The sequence below is a fragment of the Orycteropus afer genome, unplaced genomic scaffold, assembly GCF_000298275.1.
Source record: "Orycteropus afer afer isolate SDZICR_OR568_19922 unplaced genomic scaffold, OryAfe1.0 scaffold00772, whole genome shotgun sequence".
Lineage (NCBI taxonomy): Eukaryota > Metazoa > Chordata > Mammalia > Tubulidentata > Orycteropodidae > Orycteropus > Orycteropus afer.
The window spans coordinates 251,186-275,882 of NW_006922359.1; the positions used below are offsets into that span (position 1 = coordinate 251,186).

The window sequence follows — 24,697 nt, forward strand, 5'->3', positions numbered from 1 at the left end:
ACCACTGTCAACCACTCAGAGGGAGATCTATGTAGGAGATCCTGGATAGAGAGGGAGAACAATGTGGAACAAAACTCAAAATCATTTGGGAAAAAAAAGGGGGGGGGGACCAGATTTGCTGGTCTGATAGAGCCTGGTGGAACCAATGAGACTATGGCCCCTAGCTGCCCTTCAGGTCTGGAATTGAATTCACACTTATGGCTTCTAGCCAAACAAAAGACAGACATATGGGGTGAACATTTACCTGAGATAGACACACTCTTGGAGAGAATAATCATGGGAGAAAGAAGGGCTGTTTATGCACAGGAAAACAGCTCAGGGGACAGGAGTGCATGGAGGGATGGACACAGGGAAAAGGTAACTATTGGGAGGAAGTGGGAGGGGACCTGTTGCATTGGGGTAAATATTGGGGTAAACTGTAGTCAATGTCATGAGACAAAGGGTTATGTGAACTGCTGTTTGGAAAGTGAATTTGCTCTGTAAATATTTACCCAAATCACAATTTGAAAAAGAAAAAAAGTTATGGTATCCCTAAGCTCAGTGTTCCTCCCCCACATTGCAACATATTGCATTCATCCAAGCCCACTTGTGTCGGTACCATGGAATTTGGGTGGCTCGAGGAAATGATGCAAATCAACATGAAACACGTGAATAATGAATTCATTTGTCTCTGACCCAGGAGATGGCTGTCCTCTAGCAGAATCCATGAAATAGTAACAAGGTAACAAAAAACAAACCCACTGCCATGGAGTCAATTCTAACTCACAGCAACTCTAATTCATCAGCTTGCAAACCCCAGACACTTACTGCCTATTCTTTACTTCTCCCTATAGGGTTGCTAAAGGAGCTCTGGTGGTGTAGTGTTTAAGTAATTTAGCTGCTAACCAAAAGGCCGGTGGTTTAAACCCACCAGCTGCTCCAGAGAAGAAAGATGATGCAGTCTGCTTCCATAAAGCTTTACAGCCTTGGAAACCTAAAAGGAGTTGCTATGAGTTGGAATTGACTTCATGACAATGAATTAGAGTTAGTTAGTTATAGGGTCGCTATGAATTGGAATCAACTCGATGGCTGTGGGTTTGGTTTTGTTTGGTTTTTAGCCACACTGTTTGCCATGTGACTTTGTAGCAATTTCCATTAGGAAGTAGAGCCTATTCCCCCAGCCTTTGATGCTGGGATGGCCTTGGGACTTGCTGTAGCCAATTGAAAATGGTGATGTGATATCTCTAAACCTAGACCACAAAAGGCATTGCAGCTTACTGTCACTCTATTAGAACCACACTTTCACCACGTGAGCAAGCTTGGGCTTCCAGCCACAGGGTTACAAACCACATGGAGTAGACCAGTTGTCCCAGCCGAGGCCATCTTAGCTCAGCCTATAGCCATCCAAACCCCAAACATGTGGAAGAGCCCAATGTGGATCAGCAGAGCTGCCTACATGATCCACGTCTGACCAGGTGTGTTAGTGAGCCCAGCCAAGATAAGAAAAATGGCCCAGCTGACCTGTAGACTCATGATGGATAAACCAAACCCAAACCAAACTCACTACCATCAAGTTGAGCCTGACTCATAGTGACCCTTCCTTGGTTTTCCAAGGTGGTATCTGGAAGTAGATTGCCCAATCTTCCTTCCAAGGAGTGGCTGGTGGGTTTGAACTACCAGCCTTCTGGTAAGCAGTCAAGTGCCTTAGGCACTACATTTTAAATATGCAATTTAAAAAAACAAAAAATAAAAACCTCACTGAGGTTGAGTCAGATCTGACTCATAGCGACCCCTCCTTGGGTTTCCAAGGTGGTATCTCTACAGAAGTAGATTGTCCAGTCTTCCTTCTGAGGAGTGGCTGGTGGGTTTGAGCCACCAGCTTTCTGGTTAGCAGTCAAATGCCTTAGGCACCATGCCACCAGAGCTCCTCATGAAGGATAGCAAAAGCTAATTTTTCTTTTTTTTAAGTCAGTTTCAAGTAGTTTGTGGCTCAGTCATTGCTACTATACAGTTTTCACAATTGTCACCAACAGTGTCTCAGTATTGCAAGGCTTCCGAGAGTGGAACATAGATACAAACACCTTCTGTGCATCTACTATTTGCTAGGGCCATGACTCCATTGTGCCATTTTGTACACCATTCAAACTGAAGATCATTATTCCCAATTTACAGATGACAAAACTGAGGCACAGAGAGGAAGAGCACTGGCCCCAAAGCAACCCAGCAGAGTCAGGACTCCAGATCTGATCTGTTTGTAGCCCTTTTCCCACCAAGGCTCCATCAGGAACTCTGGGTTCACAGGACTTACATGCATGAGGCTTGCACTCTCATTGAAGATCTTCATGTAGGGTTTCAAGATGTTGAAGTGGAAGGCGGGTGTCAGCAGGCGGCGGTGGCGGCTCCACTTGTCACCAGCACTCAGCAGGAGCCCGTCCCCTAGCAAGGGCAGCCATGGGCAGTGGGCAAGGGCAGCACTTTCCCCTGGACCCCAAGATTGTCCCCAACCCCCTTCACCTATAGTTACTCACCCAGCCAGGGCTTCAGGAAACCATAGAAGAGCATATCCTTCATCGCAATGGTAGCTGACATGAATGAATGCCATTAGGGGTCATGGAGAAGGGAGGAACTCTGGGTGGGGCTGTGAGCTCCCAGCCAGGGGACTGCACCTCCCTCCAAGCCCGGCATAGCAAGAACAGAGCCAAGGGCAGAGAAAGCAGGGAGGAGGCAAGGGGGTAAACAGAGCAGGCGATAGCAGCAAGAGTAGAGCCAAGACAGAGCCAACAAAGACACCCAACTATGCTAGACACACTCTAACATGGCACAACACATTCCAACATGCCTGTACATATCTCTTCCACATCCAACATTTCTGGAACACTGAGCACAACCCAACCCGCTCCCTAAAAAGTACATTACATGGAGCGAGGGCACCCTAACATGGCCCAGAATCCTCTGACACCTCCTGACATGGACCTAAAACAGCTAACATGAGACCCATATTCCCAACATGGCAACGACATACATGGCACACCCTGACATGCCCATAACATGACATAATATGTTCTGACATGGAGCTGAGACTGCTGGCATGGCATGAACACATGCTAACATGCCCTAGCATAGCCACAACATACTAGACATATCTTAACATGTTCATAACATGACACAACATGCTCTGATATAGACAAGAGACATATGACAAGAATACCCCACACATGAGCCCCATATGGGATTTAAATATGGTCCCAAGAGTGTCCAAGATGTGATCCAGATGGCCCAGGTATGACTAGACATACCTTTGGACCTGCCTCACACAAAACTAAAATAACCTCCCAGACGCTTCACAGAGAGACTCTGAGTCCAAGATATAGCACAGCCCTGACATGAGACAAACACAAACATGACCCCCAAATGACCAACAGGACATCTGGACAATCTGAAATGGCATCTCAGACTCTGATAGGCCCCAATGTCCTGGGCCAAGCTGAGCCCAAATGTGATGAAGAGCATCTCCAAATGGTCCCAGGGGCAAACGTAAACCCAACATGGTCACACAGCAAGCATCATACAGACACGTCCCAGATGTGACCAGACAAGACTGGGGTCAGACATGTGGGTCCAGGCATGCCAGCAGCAGCAGCCCCCCCACCCATACCATTCCTGTCTGCCCGCCTGGTCCCCTGCCCAGCTAAAGGCAGCAAAAGGCTCAGCTACAGAAAGCTGTGGGCAACAAGTGTCTACCTGGAGCCAAGAGGACAGGCTTGATGAAGGTGGGGTGGAAGATGCGGATGACTGCATGCCACGGCCCCACCCACCAGCAGCACAGGTCCCCAAAGGTGCTGACTAGGCCCTGTGTGTACTGGAGACCCTCCTCTGAGCTCTGTATCTGGGGAGGAACAAAGAGGAAGACGCTCACACCCTTGGAAGTGCCTGAGAGAAAGGCTTGAGGCAGAGAACCACCCAAGCCCTGAGATCCCTAATCAGCCCCTCATCCCCACTGGGTGAGCCCCATCCTAGGCCTACAACCTGACACATGACCATCGCAGATCCTTCAGTCACAGGAGCAGAAACCACCTCTCCCCAATGGGCACCCAGTACCACATTCACCACAGTTCTCTTCTTACCCATTTTCCAGATAAGGAAATTGAGGTTCTGGATGATGACGTGGCTTGCCCAGGATACCCCAGAGAGTAAAGGGCTGCCTGACACCTGAGTCCAGGTCTGTCTGAATCCAAAGCCTGAGTTCTTAAGCACTGTGCCCACAAAACAATGGTTCTGGGAACTCGGTGCCCACCAAGCCTGAGCAAGCAGAGTCCCGGCAATTGTCTGGAAGTTGGTACTATAACACAGGTCAGGCTATTAGTGGGCACTCTGGGGGAAAGGTGAGCCTTCCTATTGTAATTGAGCTTCTTGGATCATCATTTACAACATGAGGGAAGAGCTACCTTAAAGGTAAAATTGACTAGGAAAGTAGAACCAAGAGACGAAAACAGATTCTTGGTGGCTTTGTTTGAGATCTGGATCCAGCCATGCCTGAAGGCCACCCGCCTTGAACTTTTCAGTCAATAGATTCCCTTTCTTTGGTTAGGCCACACATGATCGAGTTTCCAACACTCACAACTGAAAGAGAACTGAGCAACCAAAGAGTCAGGGACCTGCCCAGAGTCCCACAGAGCTGGTTGGTGACAGAGTTGAGATCTCTGTCAGATGCTGCCCATTCCCCTGTCCAGAGTGCAAAAGACAGAGGGCAAAGGAAAGGAGCACAGATGAAGTCAGCTCTCCTAGGAGAGACATATAGGGTCTGGAGCAGGGGAGGAATTAACTTAGGGTGGGTAAGTTGCAGGATGAGGTAGATGGGACCAAACCACCAGAGGTGGATGTCATGGGTGTAGCAGCTCAGAGCCCTCGTCATAGCACTGCACCTGTGCTGGGTGGGTAGGCAGAGGCCAGGCCTGGGAGGAGTCTCCAAAGATACCACTGTCCATTGCACCACCCTGCCTCTGTTTAACAAACATCCCACCCATCATTCCACACCCAGTTCTAACAATTCCTCAGTAAACCATCCTTCCAGGCTTCCCTAGCCCATCTCTCCCTCTGACCCCACTCCTGACCACAGGGGATTGGAGATGTCTCTAGATCCTTCTCCCCACGATTGGGGGTTTCTCCATGACTGGGCCTTGGATTGAAAACACGGGGTGGGGGGGGCAGGTTACAGATGATGAGATGAGGGCAGGAAAATGCATGAAAGAAAGAGGAAGTAGGCTGAGAGAAGAGGAGAGGGGTTAAGCTTCTGCAGGGACCATCCAGAAGCTGGGGGCAGAGGGGCACTAGCCCTTGTGCTGCCATGGTGCCCACCATCATAACCTGCAAGTGGGTACCTGAGGCACTGACAACAGGCCGGATGATTTCAGGGTGGCACAGAGTGATGAGGGGGTTGACAGGGCCCAGCCAGGTCTTAAAGCCCTGGGGGTAGATGGCCACCAGCTGAGTCACTTCAGTCAAACCCTGCTCCGTAGGAGTGATCTGCAAACAACCAGATAGAGCCACAAGTGTCCTCCCCTTCTTGGCTTCCAGAGGTGGCACAGCTTCTGCTGTGAACATTTGTCAGGATTCTGCCCTAAAGTAGGACTCCTTGCTTTCTTCTGCTCTGTCCAAAGGAACAAGAGTCCCTTGGGACAGGATAGTCCTGGAAGCAGGCTCCAAATCTAAGGGTGTATCCAAGAGCAGAGAGGGAAGGCAGCACTCTGGCTATAGAGCTTAGCTCCAGGTGTGGGGTCTTCTGGTCCTGGATGTGGCTGCTGCATAGGGCATAAGCACAGGGGGAGGGCAGCAGTGTGGTCTCAGAGCTATAGCATCGGGGCTTAGTCCACATTCTCTCTGGGCCCTGGCAGTCCACCTCTGGGTCTTCACCCAGAAAGGTCTTCAGACCCAGGACCTTCCAGCCTCACATGCTCCCCAGGAACAGGCATTAACTCTGAACGGCCATCCCATGGCAGCCCTCCTTGATGGAGCACTTCCTGCATGCCAGGCTGGGCACACGTGTGTCTGGAGCATCCTGTCTCTGCACCTACAGATGTGACCCTCCATGGTGCCAAGGGCAGGTGGGGGCTGGGCATCCAGGGTGTGGAGAAGAGGAAGAGAAGGATGTCCTGGCAAGATGACACTCGGGTCCTGGGGACACCCTGACAGTCTGAGCCTCAGCCCCAAGGCATTTCCTAGGGTCTTTGGGAAGCTAGGATCGCAACTGACTGCTGGGACATCTGCTTGAATCCTGAAACACCTTATCCATCCAAGCCTGACCCCTTAGGCATCTTCTCAAGAGTCTTTAAGGAATACCTTGTTTGCACCTGACCCTGACATGTTTCCTCGGATTCTCGGGACACCCAGGCCATGCCCAACCTCCAAGATGCTCCAACCAAGTGAACATAAACTACCTTCACCTGGTATCCTGCATCCTGTTCCCTGCTCCCCAGTGAACTTGAGCTGAGGATTCAATGGAACTGATCTAGAGAGGAAGAGTGACTAGGCCAACATCACACAGCAAGAGGGGCTGGAAGAGGGGAAGAGTGATCCAGAGCAGACCAGCCTCTGAGGCCAAACCATCAGAAGGAAAGACAGGACTGCAGGGGACATACGATGCTCCTGTGGCCTCTATGGCCCTCTGTTGTTGTTGTTGTTGTTATGTGCCGTCGAGTCGGCCCCAACTCATAGCGACCCCTCCTTGGGTTTCCGAGGCAGTTATCACTACGGAAGTAGGATTGCCCAACCTTCCTTCCGAGGAGTGGCTGGTGGGTTTGAACCGCCAGCCGTCTGGTTAGCAGGCAAGTGTGTTAGCCACTATGCTACCAGAGCTCCCAAGGACACCTCAAATCCCAGAATCTCAGGAAACCTTCATGGTGAGCCTGGGAGCACCCCTTCTGAGTGAACTTTGCTGTGGTGGGCAGTTGAATCACAGGAATCCCCTCCGCAAGCTGCTGTTCTCGTCTCCACAGAAGGGGAAGCTGGAGAGATGTGTTTGTTCCCAAGCTGATCTGGGGGAGAGGTGAGGCTAGGGCCTCTCCCTTTGGCCTTGAATGTCTCAACCACTGTGTGCTCAAATATTGATCGAGTGCTCACGGTATGCTAGCTCCTGGACTGTGCACTGTGGATAGAGTTCTTGGCTCCTAGAGCTACAATCATGTTGTTGTTGTTGTTATTTGCCATCAAGTCAGACCCGACTCATAGCAACCCTTCCTTGGGTTTCCGAAGCAATATCACTATGGAAGCAGATTGCCCAACCTTCCTTCCAAGCAATCATGTAGGAGAGATAAAGAAATGACTGGGCAATTAATGTACAAGTGTGAGGAGAGCCACCACAAAGGTCAAGGACGGCTTCTCAAAGGGGAAGTGGGCAACCTGTGTCCAGGTTAGGCAACAGGGCTCATTGGTGCAGCTTCAGGGCGGAGGACAAGATAAGAAGAGGAAGGTGCCCCAGGAAGGGTGGGATTGGGAGCCAGCACACAACTCTCCTCTGGCCCTGCTGTGCCCTGTGGGGAGGGGGGAGAGGGGAGAACTATAGCCCTAAGAGGAGTGGGCACTGGCCTGAGGCCAGCAGAGATGGACCAGAAGGTATAAGGGGCTCTGGACTGTGTCCCTGACAAGGCCCCTGTTAAGGGTGAAACTGAAAAGGTCAGGAGGTCTGGTTCTGTCCAGTCTGCCCTGGAAGCCCCCCAGGAAACCAAAGGTACACCAATGGGGGAAACACAGGCAGGGGAATAACCTAAAGCAGGCCTGGGGTGGGGAGAGGAAGAATGAGAGGAAGGGTTCAGGCAGGGGAGGGACAGAAGGGGAAGTAGAGGACCTGGGGGTTGAGGGAGGAAAGAGGGGCTCCCCTCATTCCTCTGTTGTCTTAGACCCACCCACCCTCTGGCCCACACCCCCTGACCCTGATTCCCGTGGCCAGACACCCTAGATTCATCCTGTCACCCCACTCACCAAGCCCAGGTGGCCCCAAAACCAGTTTCGTTTTGGGGGCTGTGGGAAACATCGGAGGTGGTTGCACTTGTCCCAGAAGGCATAGGTCCAGGCCAGGATGCGGGCCAGGAGCCACCCTGTCCCGGCCAACAGCAGGAACAGCAACGGGGAGGCCGTCCCGGGCCAGAGTCCCAGCCATGACCAGGACCAGCTGAGCAGCGACATCCTGCAGGCTGAGGAGAAGGGACACTAATGGTGAACGTGGAGGCAGAGGTGGGATGGGTGCAAAGTAGAGGGAGGGGCCAAGGATGTGGGGCTCCAGGGTAGGGTCCAAAGATGGGTAAACATGGGGTCAGAGAGGGAAAAGAGGCCCGGGGAAGGCCAGGGAAAGAGGTGGGGACAGAGAGAGAGAGAGAGAGATGGAGTGAGTGGGACAGAGAGTTGGCTGTAGTCCAGGAAGTACCAGCCCCAGCTGGCAGTCCCAGGGAGGTTGTCAGAGGATCTGGTTACCCATTAATCACTTCCCTGGATCAGCTTGCTCCCTGGAGCTGCCCAGCCAGGGGTAGCACCCCTTCTCCACCCACCAAGACCCTCCTAGCCCTGCCATTCTGACCCCCAGTGGCTTGTCCTGCACAGCCTCTGCTTCCTTCCTCCTAGGATCTCTTTGTCTCTGTCCCTGACCTGGGGACAGCTGGGAGGAGCTGGCCTGGGCCTGCCAGTACCCACAGGCCTGGCTTCCTCCTCCCTGCTGCGCAACTGTCCAAAATTGGGGGTTGGGAGGGAGGAAGGGATGCGGTGCTATCCAGAGAGTCTGAAGAGCTAGCTCAGGTCACACAGAGTAGGTGACGGATCCTGTAGACACAGCACCTTCCACAAGGAGAAGAAGACAAGTTGGGGAGTGCAGGGGGTTGGCAAAGGTTACTCTGAGCTCTAAAATTTACAGCCACCCTGGCCCTTCCATCCACAGCCAGGTGCAACAGGTAAAAGCTGAACTGGAAGGTTTAGAGGCCAGGGATGGAGGGCCAAGTCCTTTCCCCAAAACACCTGCTGGGCTCCTCTGCATACTGTGGACCACAAGGGGGTCATGCACTCATTTCCTGGAGCAGAGACTTGGGAACGGGTAACTGCTGGCCTTGGCTGCCTAGCCTCACTGGAATCTGATCCTAACTCCAGCCAACCAGGAAGGTAGGAGGAATAAAGACTCACAGGGATTATAGGGATCAGATTCTGGGATAAAGGGCACAGGTGGGGACAGGACAGCTGGAGGCTGTGCTCAGAAAGGACAGGGAAGAAAAGTCAGGAGGATGGAGGTGGTGCCCACTCGGTCCTTGCTCTGACTACGATCTGTGCCTGCCTTTCTCTGAGCCTCGGTCTTCCCATCAAGGAAATGGAGTAATAGATGGGGCCCTTAGAGGAGGCAGAGGAGGGCTCCACAAGAAGGTGGGAAGGGTCAGTTGCCCCCAAAGAGAAGGAGAGAAGGAAAAGTGTTGGTACCTGATACTCTAGGTTCTTGGACACTAGGTACTCCACATAAAGTGTGCCCTACTGTGTGCCAGATATACCACATACAACATGCCTACTGTGTACCAGACACACCACATACAGCATGCCTACTGTGCATCCGACACACCACACACAACATGCCTACTGTGCGCCAGACATGCCACATACAGCATGCCTATTGCATGCCAGGCATGTGTGTCTATTGTTTGCATCCTTTGATCTTGTCCAGAATTGCCCTATGGGGTGGTCACAAATGAGGACAACTTTGAAGGAGGGGTTCCCAGAAGAGCTGCTCAGCAAGAGGACGGGGCAAAGGCCATCTTCCTGTGACTGGCAAGGTGTTGGGGAGAGCCCAAACACCCTCCTCCCCCAACAATGTCCCTTCCAGCCCAACATGGCCTCGGCATTCAGGCATCTGTTCCTAAGCCACTCCACAGGGTGGGGTGGACCACCCCCTCCCAGGATCTCCACCCCCTCTGCTGGGCAGACTTCATCTAGGGCAGGGGACAGGGCCAGGGCTTGATAAACTGCACAGGGCCCTGGTAGATGCAAGATAAAGAGCCTCCAATGGCTGGAGGGGATCAGCTATTCTGGACCTACTATGTACCCAGGATGGACAGGAAGCAGAGAGATGAACTGGCAGCTACCACCAGTGTTGGCCTGCATCAGTCACTGAACCTGATTTAAACGTTTTAGGTATATTAATTATTTTAAAAAGGAGGAAACCAAGACTGAAAAATATTAAAAAAAAAAAAACTTGTCCAAAGTCACACAGCTGGTACGTGAGGGAGCAAGGAACCCACCCAGGAGGCCTGGCTTCCTTAACCATTCACTTTGTGCTACTTTCCTTCTAGAAACGGGCACTTCAGTAGCATCCACTGTTATGGATTGAACTGTGTCCCCAGAAAAAAAATAGATTGATGATCTAAACCCCAGTATCTATGAATGTGAACTTGTCCGTGGTCTTTGAAGATGGTAACTTAACTTTGAAGATGTTGAGTGAGGTCATACTAGAGTAGAATGGGTTCTGAGTCAACATGAGTGCCATCCTTATGAAAGAAAGTATGTTCTGAGTCAACATGAGTGCTACCCTTATGAAAGAATAGAAGAGATACAGAGAGACAGACAGAAGGAAGACACAGGCAGAGACGGGAGTGATACTGTCACAAGCCAAGGAATTCCTGGAGCCACCAGAAGCTGGGAGAGACCAGGAAGGATCCTCCCCTAGAAACTTCGGAGAGATCAGAGCCCTGCTTACACCCTGAATCTGGACTTCTAACCTCCAGAACCAAGGGACAATACATTCCTACCATTTTTGAGCCCCCCACGTTGTGGTAACTTGTTACAGCAGCACTAGGAAAATGATACCCCCACCTCACGAGATTTTGGTAAGGATTGGAAGAGAACAAAGCCAAAAAGCTGAACACAGAACTACCATGTGACCCAGCAATGCCAGTCCCAGGTATCTACCCAGAAGAAGTGAAGGCAAGCACCTGTCATAAACCTGCACACCCGTGTTCATCGCAGCACTTTTCACAATAGTCAAAAGGTAGGAAAACCCTAAAAGGCCATCAACAGATGAATGGATAAACCAAATATAGTATATACATATGATGGAATATTACACTGCCTTAAAGAGAAATGAAGTTATAATACATACCACAACATGGATGAACCTTGAAAACATTGTGCCGACTGAAATAAGTCAGTCACAAAGGGACAAATACTATATGGTCTCACTTATATGAAATAAGCAAATATATCTCCTTCCCCTTCCCCTTCCCCTTCTTCTTATTGATAGCTACCATTAAGTCAATTCTGCCTCGTGGCAAGCTCAATGTTCCAGAGTAGAACTGTGGCCCATAGAGTTTTCAAGGCTGTGATCTTTCAGAATACAGATATTGATGTAATTATAAATATGTTGTTGTTGTTGTTGTTGTTATGTGCCATTGAGTCATCTCCGACTCATAGAGACCTTATACACAACAGAACAAAATACTACCCTGTCCCATGCCAGCCTCACGATCTCTAGAATACTTGAGCCCACCACTGCGGCCACTGTCAACTCATCTTATGGAGGGTCTTCCCCTCTTTTGTTGACCCTCCACTATACCAAGCATGACATCGTTCTCCAGAAAATGGTCCCTTCTGACAACATGAATGAAGTAGGTGAGACAAAGTTTGGCCATTACTGCTTCCAAGGAAGATTCCAGCTGAACTTCTTCCAGGACAGATATGTTAGTTCTTTTAGAAGTCCATGGTACTTTCAGCATTCTTCACCAACACCACAACTCAAAAGCATCAACTTTTCTTCGGTCTTCCTTATTCATTGTCCAGCTCTCACGTGCAATAGGAGGCAATTGAAAATACCATGGCTTGGGTTAGGCACATCTTAGTCTTCCAGGAGATATCTTTGCTCTTCAACACTTGAAAAAGGTCTTTTGCAACAGATTTGCCCAATGCAACACATCTTTCAATGTCTTGACTGCTGCTTCCATTGGTGTTGACTATAGAATCAAGTAATATGAAGTCTTTGACAATTTCAATCTTTTCTTCATTCATCATGATGCTACTTAATGGTCGAGTTGTGAGGATTTTTGTTTTCTTTATTTTGAGGTGTAATCCATACTGCAGAGTTCAGTCTTTAATCTTCATCAGTAAATGCTCCAAGTCATCCTCATTATCAGCATACGATCTTCAGGGCTATTTCTATCACGAAGGCCAAATTTTCCCACTACTGGTTTGTTTCCAACTTTTGCATTCCAATCACAAGTTGATAATTAACACATCTTGATTGCATATTTGGTCAATTTCAGACTGCAGATGTTGGTAAAAGTCTTCAATATCCTCATCTTTTACTTTGGTGGTTGGTGCATAAATTTGAGTAAAATCAGTATTAACTGGTCTTCCTTGTGGGCATATGGATATTATCCTATCACTGACAGTGCTGTACTTCAGGATAGATCTTGATACATTCTTTGTGATTATGAATACCACGCCATTCTTCTTCAATTTGTCATTCCCGGCATAGTAGATCATATGGTTGTCAGATTCAAAATGGCCAAAACCAGTCCATTTTAATTCACAAATGACTAAGATATTGATCTTTGTGTTCCATTTCATTTTTGACAACTTCCAATTTTCTCCTAGATTCATACTTCATACATTCCATGTTCCGATTATTAATGGATGTTTGCAGCTGTTTCTTCTCATCTTGAAACATGCAAATGAAGGTCCCAAAAGCTTTCTTCTATCCACATCATTAAGGTCAGCTCTACTCTGAGGAGGCAGCTCTTCTCCAGTCATATTTTGAGTGCCTTCCAACCCGAGGGGTTCATTTTCTGGCACTATATTGTGCAATGTTTCAGGGCCATTCATAAAGTTTTTCTTTAATATATCAGACAGTGTTTTACTGCTATTCATAAGGTTTTCACTGGCCAGTTCTTTGAGAAGTGGATGGCTTCTTCCTTCTTCCAAGTCTGTCTTAGTCTGGAAGCTCTGCTGAAACCTGTCCACCATGGGTGACCCTGTTGGCATTTGAAACACTGGTGGCATAGCCTCCACCCTCACAGCAACACTCAAGCCACCATATATTATAAATTATAATATATTAGAAATATATATATTAGAAATATAGAGACATAGACATCTATACAGAGATATACCTAGACATATACATAGGTACATATTGATATAGATAAAACAATAGATACTGATAAGAAAAAAACAAATCCACTGCCATTGAGTTGATTCCAACTAATAGTGACCCCCACTGGGTTTTCAAGACTTGGTAAATCTTTACAAAAGTAGATTGCCCCATCTCCCTTCCATGGAACGGCTCGTGGATTTGAACCAACAACCTCTGATTAGCAGTCAAATGCCTTAGGCACTGCGCCACCAGAGCTCTTTAGATACTGATCTAGGGATGTTGTTGTTGTTGTTGTTGTTGTGTGCCGTCGAGTCGGCCCCGACTCATAGCGACCCCTCCTTGGGTTTCCGAGGCAGTATCACTACGGAAGTAGGATGCCCAACCTTCCTTCCGAGGAGTGGCTGGTGGGTTTGAACCGCCAGCCTTCTGGTTAGCAGTCAAGTGCTTTAGCCACTATGCTACGAGAGATGTATAGAAATACCAACATACATGCAAATATAGATAGACCTTATTGGTTCTGCTTTTTGGCAGCCCCAAGTCACAGTTTCTGCCCTCAAGGGGCTCATATCCAGTGGGGAGACCAGCAGTGATCACATAAATGATCCAGAACCTATCAGACAGTGGTAGGTGATGTAAGAGAGATGCCTGGGGTCCTACCTTAGGCTGGGCTGGGGGAGGGCTTCCAGAAGGAGGTGGTCGTTGATCAGGACTCAATGAAGAGGGAGCCCCTATACTGTTCAGCTAAATAAGACACCCAGCTGCACCCCCAGTGAATGGGTTCCTGCTCCTTTATACCTGCACTGAGACCACCAGTGTGCCAGGCCACACAGCCACAGTCAGTGTCTTCCAAAGCACAAAGGGAGTAGCACAATCTGGCAACATCCAAGCAGAGGCAGGGTTGGACTCTGACTAGTCACAAGCCAGAGCTGGAAACCCAGTAGAGCTCTGCAGCCCTAGGGGGTGGGGGCAGGATTCACTGGCCAGGCTCCTCTTTCTGGATGAGATCCTGTGGCAAAAGAGGGTGAAAGGAAGCCAGTGGGAGTGGGATCTGTAAGGAAAAACTCTCTTCTGAGAAATCTCTGCCTGAAGAGGCAGAAGCTTCTGCAAGAATGTCTCATCCAGCAAGGAGTGTCTGAATGAACAATAACACCCACTTGACCTTCACAGGAGCTCTGGTGGTGCAGCAGGTAAGGAATTTGGCTGTTAACCAGGAGATCAGTGGTTCAAACCCACCAGCTGCTCCATGGGAAGATGATGAGGCAATCTACTTTTGTCAAGATTTACAGCCTTGGAACCCCAGTAGGAGTGGATATGAGTTGAAATCGGCTTGATGGCAGTGGGTTTTTGGTTTTTTGACTTACCGAGTATCCCCTGAGGGAGTGTTGGGAGGTCGGGGACACACACACGCACACACACACACACATGAGAAACTGAAGCTGGCTCTTCTCCAGGGGCTGCACCACCCCTACCCTAAGTGAGGCAGTGAGCACATGTGTCAGAGCAGCCATGGTCATGACTCTGTGAGTGACCAGCCTCAGGTATAGCCATTATTTCCCTAAGCCTCAGTCTTCTCATCCATACAATGGCCATTAAAACTTCACAGAGAAACCATGCACCAACGCTCACTGCCACACTGTTTCCAACAGCCAAAATGTGGAAGATGAATGAATAAACACAATGTGGTCCATCCATGCAAGGGACTATTACTCACCTATATGAATGAACCTCAGAAACGTCATGCTGAGTGAAAGAAGTCAAGTCACAAAAGGATAAATACTGTATGATCTCACTTACATAAAATAAGCAAATATATAAAAACCAAAGATATTTAGTGGTTTCCAGGGGTGGGAGGGAAAAGAGGGGGGCCGTTATTGTTTAGGGAACAATGCGTTTCTGTTAATGGTGTGGAATGATTCAGTAAAGAATAGTGAGAATGTTCGCACAACTTGAATAATGTCATCGATGTTATCAATTACACACATGGAAATTACTGAATTGGTGTTATATTTTCACTACGATTGTTTAAAAAGTTAAAAAGAAATTCACAGATCATTTCAAGAGTTCAATATGACACAGGCAGAGAGTAAGAAAAATTCATTTTCAGAATGACATGGGGTGGATTTCATCTATACATAAATCCTATGAGTGTGTATGTGGGTGTCCATGCACATGCTTGTGTATGCACTGGAAAAGATCCAGGAGAATCTACACATCACACTTGGAATTTGGGGAAGCAGAATTGGAGTAAAGTCCCTTTTAATATTCTACCTGTCTCTCTGGCTTTGTTTTTCACAGTTTAATCATTAAAACACAATCCTAAAACTTAGCAACAAAAAGATAAACAACCCAATCTAAAAAGTGGGCAAAGGACTTGGATAAATATTTCACCAAAGAGGATTTTACAAACGGCCAACAAGCACATGAAAAGATGCTCATTGGTCATTAGGAAAATGCAAACCAAAACCACAATGAGATACTGCACTTCATTCTCACTAGAATGCTTATGATTAAAACTGGAAAACAACAGGTGATGGTGAGGACGTGGAGAACCAGGAACCGTCATCCATTGCCAGTGGAAATGCAAAGTAGTTTAGCCACCATTCAAAACAGTCTGGCAGTTCCCCAAAAAGTTAAACAGAGAATCACCATGTGACTCACCAATCCTAGTCCTTGGCACATACTTACAAGAATAGAAAGCAGGAACACAAACAGAAACTTGTACACTGATGTTCACTGCAGAACTTCCCACAATAGCCAAAAAGTAGAAATACCAGAATGCCTGTCAACCGATGAATGGATAAACAGTATGTGCTGAGTGAAAGGAGTCAGTCACAAAAGGACATATATTATATGATCCCACTTAAATGAAACAGGCCAATATATAGAACCCATGGCCATCGAGTCAATTCCAACTCATGGTCACCCTATAGGGCAGGCTAGAACTCCCCCATAGGGTTTCCAATGCTGTAAATCTTTATCAAAGCAGAAGCCTCAGAGAGGCTGGTGGGTTTGAACCACCGACCTCTTGGTTAGCAGCCCAATGCTTTAACCACACCACCACCAGACCTCTCCCCAGCGAATAGAGACTAAAGTTTATTAGTAGTTATCAGAAGTGGAAGGGAGGTGGGAGAGGGAGAACCATTGTTTGCAACCTCATGAGAGACCCTGAGCCCCAGCATCCACCTACACTGTACCCAAATTCCTGACTGTTACAGATTAAACTGTGTCCCTCTTCAAACTGTGCAATCATTCTCATGATCCTTTTCCAAATTATTCCACCATTATTAGCAAATTCTCTCCTCTTAAGCAAAACTTTTCCTTCCTTCTCCATTCTGCTCCTGGTAACCACTAATGATTGTTGTAAACCTAATGACTTTTGATGGAGCTCTGGTAGTGCGAATAATTAAGTGCTGGACTGCTAATCAAAAAGTTGGTGGTTTGAACCCCCTCAGTGGCTCTGAGGGAAAAAAAAACTTGCCATCTGCCAAGAAAACCCATTGGGCAAATTCTAGTCTGTCACATGGGGTCTCTGTAAGTCGAAATCAACTCAACAGCCCCTAACAACAACCATGGCTTCTGAGGAGTGCTTGGGTGGAACAAATGGTTAAGCACTTGACTACTAGCTGGAAAGTTGGCAGTTCAAATCCACTCAGAGGCACCTCGAAAGACAGGCCTGGTGACCTACCTGCTTCATGAAGTTCACAGCCTTCAAAGCCCTGTGGAGCTGTTCTACTTTGCACACATGGGTCGCCATCAAGTCAGAAATGACTCAATAGCAACTAAGAACAACAGCAGCAATGATTTTTTAAATATAAGAACATATTAGGCACAGAAAGAGGGGCACACAGCTGGGAGGAAGATAGACGCCATGTGGAGACAGCCAACTGAGGAACAGAAAAAGAGACAAAGACCTTACCCCAAAGCTGACAGAACCTTCCACTCTCCTGAACTGTGAGAAAGTAAACCTCTATTCTTTAAAACCACTCACCTGTGGATTGTCTGTTACAGCAACTCTAGCAAACTGAGATATAGACCCACAAAAATTGTGAGATGATCAGTGTGGTGCAGCCAATTATTTGGTACGGCCATTCTAGCCATGGTCTTTGTGACTCCCACCAGATGACTGGGTGGAACTATGCAAATGTGAGGTGCTTGTGGCCCACCAAAGGGACTGGATACCTTGTGAGTATCGTAAATAAGGTATATGGGGATCAAAGAACCAAACTCACTGCTGTCAAGTTGATACTGACTCATCTTGACCCCTCCTTGGGTTTCCAAGGCAGCATCTCTACAGAAATAGATTGCCCAGTCTTCCTTCCAAGGAGTAGCTGGTGGGTTTGAACAGCCAGCCTTCTGGTTAGCAGACAGATGCCTTAGGCACTACGTCACCAGAGCTCCTCTTGTGGGGATGGGAACATGGAAATAAAGTGTATGGAACCCTAATATGGGGATTGGTCAGTTTTGCTATTCTGCTAAAATAAGCCCTCCTAGAAGTAGCATAGTGCCTAAGGCACTTGACTGCTAACCAGAAGGCTGGCAATTCAAACCTACCAGCCACTCTTCACAAGGAAATTTGGGCAATCTACTTCCTCCTTGAAAACCCAAGGAGGGGTTGCTATGAGTCAGGTCCAACTCAATGGCACATTAACAACAACAACAAGAAGAGGTAGAAAGGAGAATCTCCCTGCCATCAAGAAAGAAGAGCTAGAGGTGGAGTGGAGTGTATCTTTGAACCCCAGATCTCTGTGTTGGACCTCCTTGGTAGAAAGACTGTCAGCGAGGCAGAGGCAGCAGAACCAAGGGACCCACGCTAAACAGAGCAGTGGGCTTGCCGGCCCACTGAGTGAGAAAGCTGAGTGCCTTTGGGCAGGAGGTTTGCTGGCCAAGGAGGATGCACGTAGGTGCACCTATCAGCAGAACTAAAAGAGCTTTGAAACACTTGCTTAAGAAGGGCAGAGGCCAGGAAGAGACCCCAGAGCAAAGATAAGTGTACCTGAGGGCATGGCTGAAGGTAGGCTGTCCTGATCTAAGAATTGTGTCCTGAGCATTCCTGAACATGAATTGTAGCCTGCTACTTCCCTAATAAACCCCATAATCATGAGTATTGTCTGTGAGTTCTGTGTGGCCATTGCAAGAAACTCTTGAACCCAGCAGAGAAATAGTGAGTGCCGTGAGAGGATGGCTGGTGTCAGAGTTGGTAAAAAGGTTGGAGGGTAGCAGCATGTGTGGCCTCATAGGCATCCGTCTTGCGCTGTTAGTGTTGATCCTTCTCTCTCTCCCTTGTGAAGTTAGAAGAGGTCAGAGGAGGCTGCTGCCCCCATGTGCTTTTTGTAATTAATGTGTGTTGTTTTAAACTGTATATAACAAAACAAAAATAATTTTAAGAGAAAAGGGAATTTAGCACAGTTGGGGCCCAAAACAGCTGAGAAAGTCCTCATTAGTGTCCTTGTGAAGTCACCCCTCCAGGAATCAGCCATGACTCTCCCTGGGACAACCTTGCAGGCTGCCCACCAACTGGACCTCCACCCACTCATTCCTCAGCCATTGAGAAGGTAGATGCACTGGACTTGAATTCAACACAACTCAGTTCAAGTCTGAGTTCTGCCACTTGCAAGCTGTGTGTCTGGGGCAAGTCGCTTGCCCTCTCTGAGCCTCCTGTCCTCCCCAGTGAAAAGCAGAAGTGGATTTATGCCCCCACAGAGTTCATCCCTCAACAGTAAACATTGCTTGAGCACCCTGGGAATGCTCTGAATGCTGGGACACAGGACACACAAGACAGACAAGGTCTCACCATCATGGTAGGCTTAGTCTGATGGGAAAAACCAGCAGGTAATGAGACCAAGTCAGATGGTGGCAGTAATGAAGGAAATTACAAGGTGTGATGTGGTAGATGGTGGCTCAGGGACTATTCTAGACAGGGTGATTAGGGGGGCCTCCTGGAGTTGGTGACATTTGAGCAAAAATCTGAATGACATGAAGAAAGGGCCTGTATAAGGACATCCTCCCACCCCAAGGCTCGTCAGGAGAATAAAGACACAGCACAGAGCAGGGCAACTGAGTGGCCTAAAAGTTGTGCCTGTTCTTGCTTCCTCCCTCCAGCAAGGCTAGACAAACAGCGGTGGGGGCTCAAGGTGGAAACAGGAACCAGACACGTGAGCCCCAAATGATGGGGAAATCCACCCAAGGCTCAGCCGGAAGTGGTTGTGCTTCATCACTGTGGTCAAAGACATGAAACTCAACCTGCCCTGCAGCCACGCCAAGGGCCGGATCTCTGGCCAGGCTGCCAGCTCCTTGGTGGACATAGCAGCTAGTCACATTAACCAGTTTTGGAAACATAACTACCCCCACCCCCACCTTCACTACAAAAAAAAAAAAACCCTCCAGAAAAGTCCAGAAGACCCACAATTGTTGGTATCAAGCCCTGGGTGGGATGGGCCAGGTGGAGTCTGTTCTGAGAAATTGACCCCACCTCCCTACCATCCCCAACCACAAAAGGGTAGACCTAGGGTGGGGTCAACATGGGCATCTGTGTGAGGGGATCTCTGTGAGGGGATGAAGAGGGTGTTTCTCACCCAAAACCTGAGGGAGTGAGACCCTAAGATAGTCAGTCCATCAAAGGGAGGAGCAGAATCTGCAGAGGGACATCGTCTGAGTGTCCACCAGGTGTGGAAGGGCTGAGTGAGCCCCATCTGCAGGGACATGTTGGGGCCAGCACTGCCCCACACCAGGACAATGAGATAGAACAGAGCCTCAGTGTTCTGGGACTGCCATACAATATACCACAAAATGGTGGCTTTAAAGAACAGAAATTTACAATCTCACAGTTCTGGAGGCTGGGAGCCTAAATCAGGGTACTGGCTGCATTGATTCCTTCTGGGGGCTCTAAGAGAGGAATGTTCCCTGCCTTTCTTCTGGTTTCCGGGGCCTGCTTCAGGCCCTGGTGTTCCTCTGCTGCTCATAGATGCATCTGCCTCCATCGCCACATGGTGTCTGTCTTCACCTGTGTGTGACTCTGTTTCTAGGTTTGTCCTCTGAGAAGATGCCCCTCAGAAGTGATTAGGATTAGGACCCCCTACCCCTCTACCTGCAGCAGCTCCTTAACTGAGAACATCTGCAAAGGGAACTCCTATTTCCCCAAACACAGTCACATTCTCAGGGTCAGGGTGAGGATGCCAGTGGGCTTTCTAGGGGGACACCATTCAATCTTTAAAAAGCAGCCTGTGCCCGCCTACCTGCAGCCTCTCCAGGTCAGGTAAGGAGATGGGGGTTTGGGGTGTGAAGTCGGCCTCTCTGCTGAAGGCCCCCTCCTCTCTCCGCTTCAGCCCCTCTCTCTGGGCCCCAGGACCTGCTGCTCCCTAAGCCCATCCCCCTGGGGGTGGCAAAGGCTCCAGCAGATGCTGACCCCCAGGGCACCACTCTCCCTCGATGGTTTCCCTCCACCTGCTCACACCTTTGTAAACAGCCCCTTCTTCACCTCCCTCATTTGCCCATTGGGGGGTTCCTGCCAGGACCTGAGTGATACATAAGTAAGGGATTGAAGTCCTCGACAATTATGTGAGTGTCAATGTTTGTACAGAAAGCTCTACAAAATGACGCTCGATTCCTGGAATAGGAGGGTGTTATGCATTCCCCCCACCCCCTGCAAATATGTATTGAAATCCCAACCCTAGTACCTATGCATGAGAACCTGTTTGGAAAGAGGGGCTTCTTTTGTTATGTTAATGAAGTCACACAGGAGTAGGGTGGGTCTTATACCTAATCACTCTTGACATATAAAAAGAACAGTATAGACCAGGAGGACACACTACTATGAGAGACACCAAGGAACTCCCAAGGTTACTGAAGAAGTTGATTCCCTGATGTGGCCTAGGGCCTCCAAAATTGTGAGACCTTAAATCTCTGTTCTTTAAAGCTGTGCACCTGTGATTCAGTTTGTTACAGCAGCACTAAACTAGAAATCCAAAGCCACTGACATCAGGCCAACTCATAGCAACCCTACAGGACAGGATAGAACTGCTCCATAGGGTTTATCAAGGCTGTAAATCTTTATAGAAGCAGACTGTCTCATCTTTCTCCCGTGGAGTGGCTGTTGAGTTCAAACCACTGACCTTTTGGTTAGCAGCCAAATGCTTTAACCACTGCACCACCAGCGCTCCTACAGCAGCCCTAGGGGACTAAGAAGAGGAGTGGCAGGAAGAATGTGTCTTTTAGAAGTCTATACATACCAATTGTCCCCTTTACATGAAGCCTGCATAACATTTGCAATTAAAATTATGAATCTATGTAACTATGAACTGTATTTTAAAAGACACTGCTCAGCATCATGCCTGGCCCGTTGTCATTGTTGTTATTAGCTGCCATCCAGTCAGCCCCTAAATCCTGGCCACCCCATGCACAATGGAAGTGCTGCCTGGTCCTGCACCAGGCCCGTGATTGGTTATGGACTGGGCGTTGTGTTCATAGGGCTTTCGCTGGCTGGTTTTTGGAAGTCAACCCCCAGGCCTTCCTTCCCAGTCCCTCTGAGTCTGGAAGCTTCACTGAAACCTGCTGAGCACCATAAGCAATACACAAGCCTGCAATGACAGACAGGTGCCGACTGTGCCTGAGGTGTGCTGGCCAGGATTCGAACCCAGGTCTCCTGTGTAGAAGGCAACAATTCTACCACCAAACCCCCTCTGCCCCCATGCCTAGCACATAGTAGGAATCAGTGGTAGAGGAGACTTCTGAAAAGCCAGAGAGCATTAGGGTTAAAGGAGCTCTGGTGGCATAGTGCCTAAGGCACTTGACTGCTAACCAGAAGGCTGGCGGTTCAAACCCACCAGCCACTCCTCGGAAGGAAGGTTGGGCAATCTACTTCTGTACTGATACTGCCTCGGAAACCCAAGGAGGGATAGCTATGAGTCGGGTCCAACTCAACAGCACATAACAACACTAGGATTAAGAGTAAGGACTCCACGTCCAGTTGCCTGAGTTCAAGACCAGCTGCATGAATTTGACGTCTCTTTACTTTTCTGTGCATCGGTTTTCTCATCTGAAAATCAGGGATAACAAGGTTGCTGTCAAAATTAAATGAATTAAAATGGACAGAGTGCTTTGTACCTTCTCTGGCCTACGGGCAGCACCAAGTGCATTTGCCTTTATTATTGTCATTTTTTGGCAGAACAAGGACACAGGCACCAGCCAAGAGCCCCAGATTCCTGTGGCACACATGCCATAGTCCTTGCTGGCTGTAAATGCCCTGCAGCAGACAGGGGGCTCTGAGGATAGGAGTGAGCATCTGGCTTGGGTCAGAGGGCCCTTATGTGTCAAAGCCTGACTGGCTCTGTCACTCAATAGCTGTGTGACTTTGGGCAAATCACTTGCCCTACCTGCACCTGACATTCTTCCTTGGTAAAAGGGGCATAAAAGAGGCCGACGAGATTGGAAGAGTGAGCCACGTGTGTGTTCCTCACAGACAGATCCTGATGCAAGGACTCAAATGCAAATACTCTATTTGGGGATGACCCTAGGACATAACTCAAACACAGGTGTTTATTTGGGAAGTATCCCAAGAAGTGCCAGCAGGGCACTGAGGGAGGGGAAAGGGTGGGAAAGGGAGGGGAACAGCTGTGCTAGCAGGGAAGTTCCCACCTGGGGCAACTGGGGCTCAGTCTCACTGGGGACCCCAGAGCAGCAACAGAGAGCACTCACCTTAGCACCATCCCAGTGAGGGAGGGGGCTGGGGTGTGCATCCACCAATACCTGCCAGTCGCTGGTTAGGGGGCTTCCAAGGGTATTATTTCTCCAGAATGTTCTGTTTGCACTGCAGTGGTGAGGTCTGGGGACAAGCAAAACCCCACAGTCCATCGAGTCAATTCTGACAGAGTAGAACTGCCTCTGAGGGTTTCCAAGTCTGTAACTCCTTATAGAAGACTGTCTCATCTTTCTCCCACAGAGCAAGTGGTGAGTTCAAACCGCTGTCCTTTGGGTTAGCAGCCCAATGTTTTAACCATTATGCCTCCAGAGCTTCTTCTGCATGTGTGTGTGTATGTGTGTGTTGGTTACCTAATGTCACTCTAACAGAAGATAGCACAGGGGTAGATGGCTTTCACAAACAGGAGTTTATTCTCTTACAATTTTGGAGGCTGGAAGTCCGAGTTCCAAGTGCCAGGCTCTAGGGGCTTCAGCTATGCCTCTTGCTCCTGGCCCAATGAGGCTGGAGGCTTTTCTTCACTCAGGCAGCTGTTGGCTGCTGAGGCTGACAAACTCACGGTCAACAAGTAAAAAGGCACAGTCCCAAGGTTACCAAACCACATGGCAGGCCATTGATTCAAGTCCCATTAACAGTCCCAAGATAGGCAGACAACGTGGCAGGCTGCTGAATAACAACTGGGCTACATGCAGGATTCAAGCGAGCCAAAAGCTGTAGACGATTCCCAAAGCTTCTTCTTATATATAGGAGAAGCAGACTGCCTCGCTAAAGCAGCTACTCAGCTCCTCACGGCAGATTCCACCATGGAGTTGACTGTCAGTCTCATCATGGGGAATAACTACCACCAGGTGCCCAGCCACTCAAAATCAGGCCCAGCCAAGGTGACACCTAACCTTAACTACCACAGTGCGCCTGTGTGTATAGGAGTGTGTTTATGTGTAATGAACATATACACACACACACACTCAACCCACACACAGTCCCGTACACACACACACACACGTGAGTGTGCACACACACACACACGTGTGCCCACGCACAGGAACACATGTACCCCCCCAACCCCAGACCAGAGGCCTTAGAGCCCACTGTCCAGAACACTCCAGCAGAGAGCGCCAGAACACTTCCATCTAAGAAAGAGCCTCACAGAGGCAAGCCTAGGACCATCTATGTTCTGAGCGTTACACGCACAGGGACCATGAGGTCCGGATGCCCACGGGCCGCCAACCTCCTCCTCTCCTTTCGTCCACCATCACAGCCCTGAGAGGACTCTCCCTGAGAGGATCAGTCTGTAGAGGAGTTTACTGCCTGGCAGGATGAAGGAGAAGGGTGTTAGCTGGTGGGAAAGAGAGTCCGGGAAGGCCTTTTAGTACTGAAGAAATGACAGCGCTGTGTCTTCTTCAGTGGGAATGGCCTGATGGAATATAAGTACTGAAAGGAGGGAGTCGCTAGGGCACGTTCTCAAGCACCAAGGAGGCCGGTCCAGCCGGCTTTGCAGAAGGTAGAAGGTGTGTGGTGGCACCAGGAGTGAAGGAAATGCTGCTGGGAGAAGAGGAGGTGCTGGGGTTTTTTGCAGGCTCCCTTCTAGTGGCTTTCAGTCCCTCAGGTGCACTAGTTACCGACTGCAGAATAGAAGATGACACCCAAACTCAGTGGCTTATATGACCCAGCAATCCCATTCCTAGGCATCTGCCCAGGAGATGTGAGGCAGGAACACAAACAGAAACCTGCACAGCAGTGTTCATTGCAGCTCTTTACACAATAGAAAAACGTGGAAACAACAAAAATGTCCACCCACAGAGGAATGGATTTTAAAAATGTGGTCCATCCTTCTAAAAATTAAATTTTTATGTGCTTCCAAAGACTTCTCCAAAAGAGTCAAAAGAGAACCTACAGATTGGGAAAAAATATTTGGTAATAAC

General features: G+C 48.7%; 1 protein-coding gene across 1 annotated transcript in view; it reads right to left on the bottom strand.

The window, feature by feature from the left end:
* Window positions 1-8,157, bottom strand: part of LOC103211689 (cytochrome P450 4F2) — a 20,517-nt gene extending 12,360 nt beyond the window's left edge. Inside the window, exons 1-4 of the mRNA XM_042783250.1 lie at window positions 7,954-8,157; window positions 5,358-5,502; window positions 2,508-2,561; window positions 2,288-2,415 (exon numbers count right to left, since the gene is read on the bottom strand). Coding sequence (XP_042639184.1) covers window positions 2,288-2,415; window positions 2,508-2,561; window positions 5,358-5,502; window positions 7,954-8,157 — 531 coding nt within the window. The remainder of the gene's footprint in view (window positions 1-2,287; window positions 2,416-2,507; window positions 2,562-5,357; window positions 5,503-7,953) is intronic.
* Between the last annotated feature and the right edge of the window lie 16,540 nt (window positions 8,158-24,697).